The sequence below is a fragment of the Petaurus breviceps genome, unplaced genomic scaffold (genome assembly GCF_028583685.1).
Source record: "Petaurus breviceps papuanus isolate PSGF00001 unplaced genomic scaffold, PetGlider_PUasm1.0 183, whole genome shotgun sequence".
In the NCBI taxonomy this organism is placed as follows: Eukaryota; Metazoa; Chordata; class Mammalia; order Diprotodontia; family Petauridae; genus Petaurus; species Petaurus breviceps.
Genome location: NW_027185791.1, coordinates 14399423 through 14413971, shown reverse-complemented (window position 1 = coordinate 14413971; position 14549 = coordinate 14399423). Strand labels below are relative to the sequence as shown.

Below are 14549 nucleotides of genomic sequence, written 5' to 3'. Positions count from 1 at the left end.
AGTGTCTTCCTCCCACTCCATGCCTTGATCCTTTTTGTCCCCCAAAAGGATTCTATGGTCTATTTGTGCTTCCTCTCCTTGCTCATATTGCCAGCCAATTACTTGAGTTTTGAGCTCTTTGCCATGGTAGAACTCTCCTTCCAGAATGGAGAAGAGAGCTATGTCCCAAATCTCTGGGGTTTTTGCAGCTGCTGGAGCTATTAGATGGGTACCCTCTCTACAGCCCCCACACACTCTGGCTCATTGGTCACCCTAGGACCACCACCCAAGACCAAGATCTGGATCCGAGCAGGTCAAAGCAAGAGCAACTACCCTCTTAAGGGTCGCTTGGTTCCCCTACAATCTGCAGGCCAAGAGCTCCAGAAGCAGCCATGTGGCAGCACTGCACCTCCTCTGCTTCTTTCTCCAAGGGCAGCAGCTGGACCGCACTCCCCCTTTTTCCAATAAAGTTCCACACTGACCTTTTACTTTGTCTTTGGCATTTGTGGATTGAGAAGTCTGGAAATCACTATAGCTGCTGGTGATTTACTCTCATGAAGTCTGCTCCAGCCCCTCCTGCTGGTCGGGTTCAGCTTGGGGCTAAAACCCCAGCTCAGTCAGGACTGCGTTCCCCTCCCAGCATGACAAGATGGACCCTTCCTGCTGGCCTGCCAGGCTTCCTTCAGTGAGAGATTTGTTTCTCTCTGTCACTTTGTGGGTTCTGTAGCTCTAAAGTTTGTTTAGATTCATTTTTTACATGTATTGGAGGAGGTGGAAGCCAGAGCTGTGCGGAAGTTCTGTTTCTACTCTTGCCTCCACCCTCTTTGCCCTCTCTTTCTAAGATATCTGGGCAGTTTTCCTATCTTGTCTCTTTTTTGTTCATGGCTTTCAAGTAATACAATGATTCTTAAATTATGTCTCTTCAATCTCTTTTAGATCAGTTGCTTTTCAAATGAGATAGTTCACATTTTCTTCTTGTTTTTTTTCCTTCAGTCCCCTGACTTTATTTATATTATTATAATATATAATAAAAATAAAATATTATTTATTATTATTTACATATAAATAATACTGTTTATTTCTTTACATCTCATAGTGTCATTAACTTCCATTTGGTCAGTTTCAGTTTTCAAGGAGTTATTTTCTTCAGTAAGGTTTTCTACCTCTTTTACCAGGCTTTTCTTTTTCCGTAATTTTCTTGCAAAGCTTTCTTCCTTTTCCCATTTTTTCCTCTACCTCTTATTTGGTTTTAAAAATGATTTTATTTTATTTATTTCTCTAACTCTTACAGGAATCCTTATTGTACTTGTGTCCAGTCTACAATTTTTTTTCTCAGGTTTTCAGGTTTTACTTGTACATGTTTTTAAGTCATTGTTTTCTTCTGTGTTTCTATCTTGTGCCGCCTATTAACATAGTAACTTCTTATGGTCTCTTTTTTGTTGTTTGCTCATTCTTTCAACCTTTTTTTTTTTTACTTTGGATTTTATGTTAATGCTGGGGTTCTGAGCTTCTCTCTTTTTATGCCCTTCTGCTGCTTTCTCAGCTTGGTCTTGAGCCCTGCAAGTTTTCATTATTACTAGAGTGGTATAATGTAGGGAAAGGCCTGTTCACTGCCTTTCTGGTCTGAGCTCTGAAAGTTCCTGAGCCAAGTGAGGATCTGTTGCCTTGTATATGGTTGAGTTTCAGTAGACTGATGCTGGAGGCAGTTACTGTGAGTCCGCAGGAGGTTCTTCAAGTACGGAGTGATTGGGCTGCTGGTTCTCTTTTGGTCTGGGGCATTCCTGCCCTAGTTCTTCCCTTGAAGGGTTATGTGCTGGGCTAAAAGTTAGAATTGGGTCACTGCTGTGCTCCTGGACTGAGAGCCACACAACCATGTCTCCGCAGTTCGTTCTGTGATTAGTACACAGCGAGGGCCCCTACTCACTGATGACCCCTCCTCTGTGACCTGGAACTGGACAATGGATGACAAAGGTACCAGATGGCACCTGTTCCACTCCCAATGCTAGTTTCCCTGGAATCTCTTTCTGCTGCAGAGCTGGTGCTCTATCCCTGTGTGGTAGAATGTGCCACCTGTTTGCTGCTTCTGTCTATATTCCTGGACAACTCCAACCCCAGTATCTGCAGATCTCTCTGACCTCCTAAGCTGCTCTGGGTTGGAAAAATGACTCACTGTGGCTCTTTCATGGCTATTTGATCTGGTGCATTCTCTAGATTGTTAGGAAGGACTTGTGTTGATTGAACTAGACAAAAATGCTTCCTGTCACTCTATTTTTAACATTGCTTTTGATTCCATCCTAAGGCCTCCTGATGCCTTGAGGCTGCTTTGTACCAGTAGGGTTCTGGAGCTCCTTCTATGCATCCCTGGTCTCAGTGAAGGTGTCTAGACTTGGTGCTTCCTATTTTGCTGGTTAATTGTGTATTTTAGGTTTCATTTTAAGTGTTTATAGGAGGGATCTGGGCTTCTCTAGGTCTTAGAAAACTTTAATGTAAAGAAAGACTTCCTGACAATCAGAACTGGGCTGAAGTGGAACTGGCTTCCTCAAGGAGTAGTGGCTTCCCCTCTCTGGAGGTCAAGTGCAGGTTGGATGCTCTCTTATTGGGGCCTTCGTGCAAAGGCCAACCACAAACTGGACGGCCCTTTCACCTCTCAAAATCTGTGACTCTGAGTGTTCCAGGCATTTTGGCTCTAGTTCATCAGTTTTATTATAGAGTTCCACATAGTATATGTTGTTTTGGTTATTCACAGACTTTAAAATAGGGATCTGAGTGACTGGTAGAAATTGCCATTCAATTCAGTTCAAGTCAACACTATTTACTGAACACCTGCTGTGTGAGCTGCCTAGAAAAGGTCAGTGATAGGCCACAGATTGGCTGCCTTCAATAAAGTAATATCTTAAGTAATAAAAAAGAGATTCTAATACTCTATGGATATAAATGTCAAGATCTTGCATGAAATTAATAATAAGAAAGGGAAAAAAATGAAAATTTTATTTGAGAGTTTGTTCTCGGCCCTGTCATCCACTGAAATTGATTCTTTTAACATTTGAAACAGGTCATTTATCTGAGGAGATTCACATTTTTACGTTCAATCAACCTTGCTGGGAATCCCATCTGTGAGGAAGAAGATTATAAATTGTTTGTCACGGCCTACCTTCCTGATCTAGTATACCTGGACTTCAGGCTCATTGATGCACACACGGCAAGTGCCTTTTCCTTTCATTGTTCTCTCTGTCAGAAAAAGAGACTGTGACCATTAATCAGCCCTCAAGAAAGAGGTGACTTTGAGGTCATCTTGTCCAGTCTGCACATCGTGTGCGAAGAAAACCAAAACAAAGCAGAGTAGGAGGGTGGAGGTTGATTACTTAAAGCCGCTTCTTACATCAGGTGAAAACACTTCTGTTGAATCAGTCAGTTGAATTGCATTAATGTACACTCAGTCATGCCCTGTGTCTTTTGTATAAAATGGAAGCTACTGCAGAGCCCGGCCATTGAGTACATCCCTGAAAGGTGGGGGACAGGAGTCAATCCACTCTTTCCACCCCGCTCACCTGTACCACTGTAACAAGAAGACAGCTTCATGGACTGTGGAAAGCCAGAGGATTTGGACTTCTTGCTGATAGAGGGGCAGTACCCTAGAACAGCAGTGACTGGTAGTGTCTGTATTGGGCACAGAGGAAATTTCTAAACACACTGAGGATAGGCAGCTTTATGACTACACGGAATCTACCAAAAGTTTTATTGTACCTAAGGAAAACGGAATGAGGGCTGCACAAAGGAGGGAAAAGGACGTCCAGAACCTGGGATTTTCGTTGTTACTGTTGTTGTTCAGTCCTTTTAGGCATTACTGACTTTTTGTGATCCCATTTGTTGTCTTCTTGGCAAAGATACTGGAGAAGTTTGCCATTTCCTTCTCCAGTTCATTTTACAGAAGAGGAAACTGAGGCAAATGGGGTTAAGTAACTTGCTCAGGGTCATATGGGTAATAAGTGTCTGAGGCCAGATTTGAACTCAGGAAAATGAGTCTTGCTACCTCCAGGCCTCTGCTCTATCCAACTCCCCCCGGACATGTTACTCCTTTGTAATATGTGCTCTAAGCTGTAGCCCACTTTCTCCTGGGCTCTTGTGGGACAGTGTGTCACAGACTTTTGGGGGGATGTTTCATACTGATTGTTCTTACCTTATCATATTTGTAAATGCCCCCTTTCTAAGAGCTAATTAAATCTGATAGACTAAATGAAATCAACTGATAATCATTGAGGGGAAGCACCCTAGTGGGGGTTCATAAGCTATGCAAGCAAAAAGAAAACTCCAGCTCCTCCAGGTTCCCTAGGAGAGTGAAGGGAGAAGTAGCTAGGGTTACTTCTCCAGTCCCCCATTAAGGACTCCACTTGCCAGCATTAGTGGGGCTTGGGACAGTAACCCTAGAGTCTATTGCTACAAAAACTAAAGGCTGTTCTGCTTTACTGGCCACAAAGTGGAGTGTTCATACCCCCTTTCTTCTTTATTTCTTTCCCATAATACCACTCTCATTTTCTCTTTCAGAGACCTTGATTAATTCTTATGGAAGAGTTAGATTTGGGATTGACCCCAGAGACTTATCAAGTGCAGATCCCTCATTTTATTGGTGAGGAAACTGGCCTCAAAAGTTAAATGACTTGTCCAAGGTCACCCAGGGAAACAAAGTAACAGAACTGGGATTTGAACCCAGGGTGTCTGATTCCAAATACAGCAACCTATTGGTTAGTTCCCCTTTCTTTATTAAGCAGTGGGATTTTTGCTATATAAAAACACTCAACTGTTAAGTATCTAATACTCAGGAATATGTAATTATGGGAAGGAGATGTGATTTTGTCAGGGTTTGAAAATCAGGGTATTGAGTTGAATTGAATTTTCTTTGCTATTAATTCTTTCTCCTTTCTAAATAATCATAATAGCTTTCATATTCATGATCTGTTATCTTCCCTTTCTTCCATCTTCTGTATATATCATTTAAAAAGGTAAGGTTATTGAATTTTCTGAAAAGCAGTTCCTACCCTGTATCAGCAAGCAAGCACCTCAAGCATCCTCAGGGTGGCTGCCAACATAGGTTCTTAGATCTGCTCTGTTAAAGGAAAGCAACTCAAAATGGGTTAACAAGCTTACTTTAATCAGTCAAATATGTATCATTTACCTAGTTCAGGGGAAAGAGGTCAGCACCCCGAACTTCAGAATACACAGACAGAATTATCAAGATAGAAAGAGATCAAGTAGACAGATTTCCAAACTGTCCAACCATTACATCCATCCCAAACAACATCTGGGTTTCAACATCTGGGTTTTTCAAAGCCGAGGGGGGGCTGTCAACAACGGCTTCCCAGAATCCAGATCAAATCACAGAACACTTCTCAAAGTGAGCCCCAAAACAAGCCTCACATCAGGGCTCATATAGCCTTCTCCTGGCTCAGAGAATGTAACAACCTTATTGACTCACTGGACAATCAAAAAGTATCTACTGAAAAACAAGCCTCCCACCCCAGGCTCCAGGTGCACTTTAGCCTAGGGGCTAGATAGATCTAAAGGGAAGATCTTTAAATTTGCATTTCCATTACATACCTTCAAAGAGTTTACATTCTACTGGGGTGTACTGCATATAAACAGATAAGTACAACTTCTGTGTGAATCCAGTCACTGCCACAACTCCTAGTACTTTTGGAACTGGGAATCTTTTTTTCAGTCCCAAGCTTGCATTCTTCTCTGGTGCATTCTTCTCTGGGTTGTGTTCCTTGAAGATGCTTCTTCTGGCTTTCTGCATCTATGTTCATCCACAGTGTGTCTTTCTCTAACTCCTGGCAAGATGTGCGGTCCTAAACTTATTTATTCTCTCCAATAATGTGGTCAATGAGGGTACACTAAGGAGAGAGAAGAAAAACTCTCTCCATACAAAAGTAATTCTCCAAACCAAAATTCTTCCACCAGTAGACTAGATAATTACTTTCTGAGGTTGCTGCTGGATTGATTTATTTTTGTATACCATCCCAGAAGTGTGTCTGATTCTCATAGCCAATCACAAAATATTTCCTGTGTAGCATCATCAGTCTTCAGTGATTAAAGTACTTTCGTCTTCTCAAACTGATTTGTTCACACCTAATTTATACTTGTGATTGATTCAATCTGGGCTGCAGACTTCTGTGATTTGTTGGGATGAGGTAGAACCAAACTTGGTATACTAGAAAATATGGTTTGTAAGTATAGTTTGTAATTGTAGTAATATAATATGATATGATATCATATAATACAGTTTTTTATAGTTTGTGATTCACCTCTTACCTTTTCCTGTTGAATGAGAAAGATGAAAACTTCTCAGCCCCTAAGTTTTGTGGGAGCAAGCCGGAATTTCGGCCCCTTCAAGGGTCTTTCCACCTCCACCCTAGTATGCCACACCCTCATCAGCATTAGGCCCCTTCAGAGGTTTTCAACTTCTGCTCTTGCTTGGGACCTTTCTCCCTCCCTTGCTTTAGCGTCTACCAGATAAGGACATGAACTATACCTTGGCTCCCTGTCCCACCTCCCAGCCAATAGGAGATAGTGGCGGGCTTCTTTGTTATCCACCATTGGGTTAGATTTCGAGCCAAGACTGAGAGCCCTCCTCCCAGCCAATGGGAGAAGGGACAATGGGGGGACGGGGGCTTGACTGCGTTAGGGTATAAATTCTTCTTCTTTCTTTTGTGATAGGCCTCATTATGCTGGTTCATCCTGGTGGGTGGCATGCCCTCTTCCCACAAGAACTGAATAAACTTCCTGATCCTTCCTCAAGATACCTCTGACTTTTATTTTTTCTGGGTAGGGGATTTTTGGGGCCCCTGCACCCCACACACTATTATTTTTTTATCCAAGTCATAAACAAATAGAATACATTTTCTGTTGAGAAGTGGCAGTGTTTATACTGTTCTCTTTCTGGCTAGGTCCTTTACCACACTCAGGAACAAATGCACCACAAAAGATGAGAAAGAGACTGTTCAAAAAATGATATCTGCTTATCCACTGAAAGTACTTTTTAAAAACCCAATAATTTCATGGAAACATCAAAGTGCAGTTGCCTTTATGAAGTTTGTGCAATCTCACAAGCACGTGAGGGCCTGAGAAGCCTCGTCTTGGAGCACCATGGGGACTTTTTCCAAATATAACTTCTTTTAGAGCTGGGACAATCCCAATCATGGAAACCCTTTCTTTCTATTTAACAGAGAGAACTTGGTGATGCAAAGTATCAGTACAGTATTTATGAACTGAAGCACCGGGAGAATTACATCCAGAGCAAACTCGAGGAGGAGCAGGCAAATGTGGCAGAGCTAGAGAAGCACAAGGTATCCCCCTTTCCCCATGAGTTCTGCTGATGGTTGAGTAGCCAAAAGCATGACTTCTGCTTTTTCCAGGAGGATGATTTCATGAGAGGATCACATTAATTGAAAAAAAAAAGTGGGACCCCTGAAATGTGCTTTTTTGAGTTGAGAATAGAAGCCCCCGTATATTTGCGAGGTCTGGAGGCGCTCCTTTTGTGTTTCATCAGCTTGCCCATTAGAATGAACGCTGGTAGGTGACAGAATGGGACTTGGAATCATTCTTGGTGGCCATGTTTTCCTTCACAGGCTGCTTATGTTGAATATCTGAACGGGCCTTATCTGTTTGACAGCCTTTATACAGATGATGTTGAAGCTGCCAAGCTGGCTTATTTACCAGGAGTTCCGGAGCTGCTGGAGACATATCCTTTTTCTGCCTTTAAAAAAAAATGCTAACAAACACAAAGAAGTCTTAAAGGCTTCATTTTGCTGAGAGTCGCTATTCATATTATCTAACCTCAATGGATGGAACTCTGGCAAACCCTTGGGGTTCCCAAATTTAATATTGGTGCAAAGCTGCATGTATCCACTAGATTGGTCAAGACAGTTTTTCATAAGTGTGTTTACATATGCAGTCGTGGAAAAATAACAGCTTGAACATATGTGCTTACCACTTATAAATAAAAGACAAGTTTAGCACAAATAGAAGAGTAATCAATTATTTTCCTCTTCATGGGGAAATAAGAACAAATTCCTTAACTGTAAGCAGAAAGATAACCTTAGAAAGGATTTCAGGTAGGACGGCTAGGTGGCGCAGTGAATAGAGCACCAGCCCTGGAGTCAGGAGGACATGAGTTCAAATGTGGCCTCAGATACTTAACATAAAAACTACTTGTGTGACCTTGGGCAAGTCACTTAACCCCAATTGCCCTACCTTCCCCCCTCCAGAAAGCAAAAAAAAAAAAAAAAAGGAAGAAAGAAAGAAAGGACTTCAGGGGTGGGATGTAAAACTATGACTTCTTGACTTTGAGAACACCTAGCTATCTACCTGAATCTGATAGATGTGTTCAAAAAGAGCTAGGAGCACCAGCCATAGGAGATATTATAGAAAGGATGTCTACAGAGGTGAAGATTGGATCAGATCGGTATTGCTCAGAAAGATAAACACCTCCCTGGTCCCCAGTTTGTATGTCAGGGAGAGCACTAAGATGCTTTATAGTTTCTGCATTTCTATCACTGATAGCCATGTAAATTTTAGTCCCGTGTAAGCTTAACGTATATTCCTTGATGTATTCACACACAGACAGTGAAATCAAATTAATCAGCAATAGAAAAAGACTTATGAAATTATATGCTTGCCAATGAAATAACTTCTTACATATACTTCTAGGCCTCCACATCCTGTCCTTCCCCTTAAAATAAAGCCACATAAAATCATTTTAAGATACTGGAACCGAAATCATAGAATATCTGACAATAGCTCTTTTAAAGAGGATTCTGAGGTTAACGTGAGGTTCCTTAACTCTAAATTCACATACAAAAGCAAATTTGTTGCAGTTTGCCAGAGCATATTTGAGTATGGCTTGATACAGCAAGAAAAGAGAGAAGCAGAAGTTGCCATCTTCTATGAATGTCTTGAAGAGGCCCTTCAAGACAATAGAGCGCTGGGGCTAAAAACAATCAGTGAATTTGAAAAGATACATATTGCGGTAACTACTCACAACTCTTCTGTAGTGAAGTGATGCCTGTAACACTTTGTGAGTTATTGATGTAGGTGGAGTTAGCCTGATGTCATGGAGAGGACGTTGGTCCTGACACTAGATGACCTGCATTGGTGTTTAAACAAGATACTTAATAGCCACAGAACCACTGACAAGTGACAATCTCTGTGAGTAAAAATGGGGATAATCACACTCATACCTGTTTTGCCTACTTCAGAGAGTTGCTGCAAGGAAAGTTTTTAAATCTCCGAGATCTCCATAAATGTGAGCAGTTATTACTGATGGATAGCCGCTCATCATGGTACAGAGGTCATCCTCAGAGAGAGCTGGCCTGGGGAGAGGTCAGGTAGATTGCCACTTAGGGCAAAGGAGGATGGTACATGAGAGACACAGGGGACTTTTGAATGTTATTTTTTTTAAAGCAAATAGCCCTATTTTTAATGCCAAAGGTTCTCTTTTCAGTGACATGTAGGTATTTGTTTTGTGAGAAGTCAAGTGCAATGTGTTATAGTGAATGCTCAGACCTTGTGAATGAATGAATGAATACAGCATTTTAAAAGTTCTTACTATGTGATAAGTAATGGGGATGCAAATAGGAAAGGAAGGTTGTCCCCACTCTCAAGGAGCTCACATTCCAGTGAGAGAGACCAAACATGTATTGCATGGGGCACAGCATTTAAGCCTCACCGAAATCTTAGCCTAACTAGGTCCGTTCCACGGTCTCTTTTTAACCAGGATGCTGCCAGATTTATTTTCATTTCCTTCTCTTGGGAACGGTTCTCCCAACACCATCCCTCTGGGCAGTCTTACTGGCCATATTTCTGGTACCTCCAATTCTGCCCATGGTAGTAGCCTGCATCTGTGTAGCTGGTGACGATTTTCTCTCATTTGATCCTCATAACAATCCTGTGAGGCAGGCAAAGATAAGGCATTATTCCCAGCTCGTGGCTCCTCTGCTTCTCGCTCGGGGGCAGCAGCCGGACCGCACTCCCCCTGTTTGAACAAAGTTCCACACTGACCTTTTACTTTGTCTTTGGTATTTGTGAATTGAGAAGTCTGGAAACCGCGGCAGCTGCTGGTGTGATCCATTCTCCTGAAGTCTGCTGCAGCCGCCTCTGGTTGGGCCACCCTGGGGCTAAAACCCAGCTCCCAGTGCACTGCAATGGACCCTTCCTGCCGGCCTGCCAGGCTGCCTGCAGCGGGAGATTTGTTTCTGTCACTCTGGGTTCTGTAGCTCTCAAGTTTGTTTAGAGCCATCTTTTACATGTATTGGAGGAGGTGGAAGCCAGAGCCGCGCACAAGTCCTGTTTCTAGTCCGCCGTCTTGGCTCGATGATTCTTCACAGTCAGGGCACACAGGGTAGCGCTCTGCTGTGTTTGTGGTTCACTGAATTCATTCCGGCCCTTTACACTTTTCACATATTCTGCACCTCCTTTGGCTAACTGATTGTGCTATTCACCTGTTCCTTTCTTGGACTTTTATATTCATTGTCCTCTCTCCTGTGTCATACGTCGCTCTCAGGTGAAGAACCACAACTGGACTCTGTCCTGCTTTGCTCCTTCCTTGTTTCTTCTCACCTCCTCTGCTCCTTTTCTTGGCACCTACATTGGCTGAAATGGCCTGACCCAATACAACTTTTAGCTCAGTGTTGAAACTGCTCCCTCTCAGTTATCTGAATCCTGATTCAGAGGGAGCCCTTTGCTTGAGGGTTCCACTCCTTTTCCCAAATGAGTCAGAGTTACCGTTGCAATTTGCAAAGGACCAGGTAGTGTTGGCCTTGGAGTCAGGGGGGACCTGAGTATTAGCTGTGTGACCTTGGAAAAATCAATTAACCTACTTCAGATACAGAGTAAAAGGTTCTTAAGTACATTCTGGACCAGATTCAGTCCTAAGGGAGCCACTCCTTTAATGAGAGAGTTTAGGCTCCCGGTTCATACACTCTGGCTTATAAAAAAAACTCTCACCGTGGCCCTGCAGGAAATGATTTATTTAAAACTTAGTTTTTAGCTCACGTTTAGATCTCCCCAAAAGAGGAGAGTAGAAAGGTAGTCAATGTACTATCTGAATCATGTATTGGAAAAGTATTTCTTAACTACACATAAAAAATGCTAAACATAGAACACTCAGAAGTACCCATTTGACAGAAGCAAACTTAAACAATCAGCAGTAATAACTTCCAATATATTTCCCCAGGATGTTGGTACTTAAACCTCATCTAAATATAAGGCATTTTATAGGCCTACTGTATAGGCATTTTACATTTCACTTGGCTGCCCACCTCACAGTAGATGACTTTTGGCAAGACAAAGCCAAGGTTTGGGCTCACCCATTCCAGGAGTGCTAAAATAGTTGCCAGGGACTCCTCTTAAGTGACCCCAGGATTACCGAACTTTTTGAACTCACAAGGCAGCCTCCAAGCCTGGATACATCCATCTAAGGAATCAATGATTGTTCTTCTAAGACCAGGAGAGGACAAACAGAAGAACCAGTCAGTACAAAGCCAGATTCAGGCTTGCCAGTCAGTCATTGATTAAGCACTTTCCATGTGCCAGGCACTGTGTTTAGCTCTGGGGGAGACAAAGAAAGAAAAAGGGCCGTCCCTGCTCTCAAGGAACACAGAGTCTTATAGGTGAGACAATATGCAAAAAGTGATGAATAAACAGAACATAGGATAAATTGGAGGTAATCAACAGAGAGAAAGCACTAATATTAATAATAGAGGAAACAAAAAGGGCTTCTTGCAGAAGGTAGTACTTTAGCTGAGACTTGAAGGAAATTAAGGAAGCCAGGATGGAGGTGGGGGGCGGGGGAGCAGGGATGAGGAGAGGGTGAAAATGCTGGGGTTGGTCTCCAGATGGGAGTGTCCAGTGTGAGGAATGGCAAGGAGGCCAGTCCCTGGTTCACAGAGTATGGAGAGTGGGGTGCAAAGTGCGATAAGCCTAGAGAGGGTTTTAAAAGCCAAATATATATAGGGAACTATTGAAGTTTGTGTGTGTGGTTTGTCCTTCATTCTAGAAGAAGACCATCTTTGAATGGGGAATGGGATAACGTGGTCAGACTGTGCCTTTAGGAAGATCAGTTTGGTAGGTGAGTGAAGGATAGCCTGGAGTGGGGAGAAACTGGAGCAGGGAGAGCAGCCAGAAGGCATCAGATCGTCCAGCTTGGAAGTGATGCGTGTCTACACCGGGCAGCAGCAGCGTTGGAGGAAAGAAGGGAGCATGGCAGCTGATGGAATACTGGAGGTGAGAATGTGAGGAATTGAGGACGGCACCGAGGTTAGGAGCCTAGCTAACGGGGGGAGATGGTAGTACTCTCGAACATACTAGGAGTTCAGTTTTAGACATGATGAGTTGAAGATGTCTGTAGGATGCTACAGTGAAGTAAAGAAAGTGAGTTTCATCCAGGCAAACTGCTTATTTAGCAAAGCATATGATTGCAAAAACAGATTGGGTCCAAGGCTCTCGGCAGCCAAGGATGCTGACCATTGATTTCTATGCAATTAATATAAATTTGGAGGGAGTGAAAAATGGAGGAGGGGAAAGTATTATAGGGATTGAGACGCCTGGTGTCTTATTAGTGGAGAGGATCAGGAGACACTGAGGTGAGAGAGAAAGGGGTAGTTTGTGACATTCCTTAAATCAAGTGACAAGTCAAGTTGGGAGAAGGAGTAATCTTGTCACTTTTCCAAAATCGGGTATAAGAAGTTGAAACCTAATTTCTCAAAATAGTGGACAAGGGCAAAAGGAAGTCACTAATGCTATTTTTAAAAAATGTAACAACATCTAGTTCAAAAAGTCAGATAGGTGTTAGCAAATTGAGACCGCAGGTCAGGAGAAGTCATGGATCAGCAAATAAATCTGAGAGTGACCTGCATAGAGATGACAGTTAAATCCATGAAAGATAATGAAATCACCAAGAACAATAGCATAAAAGGCAAAAAGGGGTCAGAACAGAGCCCTGGGGGAAATTCATGGTTACCAGAGGTGACATGGATGAAAATCCAGTAAAGGAGACAGAGGAATGGTTAGACAGATAGAAGGAGAACCAGGACAGAGCAGGGTCATGAAAACCTAGAGAGAAGAGAATGGGAAGGAGAAGAAGGAAACAATCGACATTGTCAAAGACTGCAGACAACTCAAGAAGGAAGAGAAATGGGAAAAGACAATAGATTTGCCAATTAAGAAAACAGTAACTTTGGAGAGAGATTTCGGTTGAATGATGAGGTCTGGAGCCAGGATGCGTTGAATTAAGAAAGGGGAGGAAGGAAAAGCAGAAGCATTGGTTGTAGACAGCCTTCTCAAGGAATTTAGAATGAAGATGTTAATCACTGACATTTATACAGCACCTTCTTTTACCGGGGAGCTGTGCCGAGTGCTTCACAATTAGGACCTTCTTTGATCCTTACAATAACCCTGGGAGTCAGTTGCTGTTATTATCCACTTTACAGATGAGGAAACTGAGACAAATTGCGGGTAAGTGACTGCTTGCTGAAGACACAGATGGTAGTACAGTAGTGCCAAGTGTGGTGCTCTACTTACTGTGCCGCCTAGCTGCCCCGACAAAAGGGAGAACAGATAAAGGGTTGTCACTACCAGAGGTAGATGGAGAAGATGGGGGCATGTTTGTGGGCAGCAGGAAATGAGCTAGTAGACAGGGAGAGATTCAAGGGAAGTGAGAGAGTAGACTGACAGTCTGCTGGAGAAGACAGATGGAATGGGATGCTTATTCACGAGGAGGGGTTTGTCTTGCCCAAAGAGAAAGGCCACCTCTTCATGTGCAACAAAGGTGAAGATTGGGAAAATGTGGCAGAAGGCACCTGAGGAATGAGAGGGGACGAGGAGAGGGAGCCGTGTGCAAATGGCCTCATTATGAGGCAGGGTTGTCAGCTGAGAGGGTGGGAGAGGGGCCCCATAGGAGGCTTGCGGACAAGTGGAAAGACCTGGAAAAGTCACTCTTGGTAAAAGGATGGCCTTTAGATACCTAGTGCTCAGCAATTCATCATTTCTACTGGTGTGGGAAGAACTACTTGTCCCCTGGAGAGTCCAAGGAAGAAGGGACAGTCATTGCATTTGCAAGCGTCCGCTGAGTCATCTATTCTTCTCTCTCAGTGGGCAAACGGGGGGTTGCTTCTATCAAAGCACAAGAGTTCTTCAGTACTGAGTCATGGGCAGGGTTGGCTGGAAACAGCTGGGATGTTTGTGATCCCTGGGCTAAGCCAGCACATACAGTTCATCAGAATTGGGAATGTGAGCTTTGCATATGTCCAGTTATACAAGTTTTCCCTTATTTTACACAAAAAGGTCCCATCTCTGAGGCTTATTTGAGCTGTTTCCATTTTCTAATTCTTAGAGATTCTAGGGCTGTTCTTGATTGAATAGGTTGGTAAGAGTGGGATGGAAAGGTTCATCCTTCTCACTTCCTCCTAGGATGCAGAAATCTGTTATCTAAGGCAACTAGGGGCCTCCAAAGAAAAGCACTTCATTTGGCTTAAGCTTAGTTTGGAAATAGACCTTCGCGGCGGTTTAGAGATGTAGGC

At 43.0% G+C, this 14549-nt stretch overlaps 1 protein-coding gene across 1 annotated transcript in view; it reads left to right on the top strand.

Moving 5' to 3' along the window:
• The window catches only part of DRC3 (dynein regulatory complex subunit 3), a 107525-nt gene that overhangs the window by 50993 nt on the left and 41983 nt on the right, over positions 1-14549 (top strand). Inside the window, exons 6-9 of the mRNA XM_069087877.1 lie at positions 3032-3178; positions 7200-7319; positions 7602-7717; positions 8830-9001. Coding sequence (XP_068943978.1) covers positions 3032-3178; positions 7200-7319; positions 7602-7717; positions 8830-9001 — 555 coding nt within the window. The remainder of the gene's footprint in view (positions 1-3031; positions 3179-7199; positions 7320-7601; positions 7718-8829; positions 9002-14549) is intronic.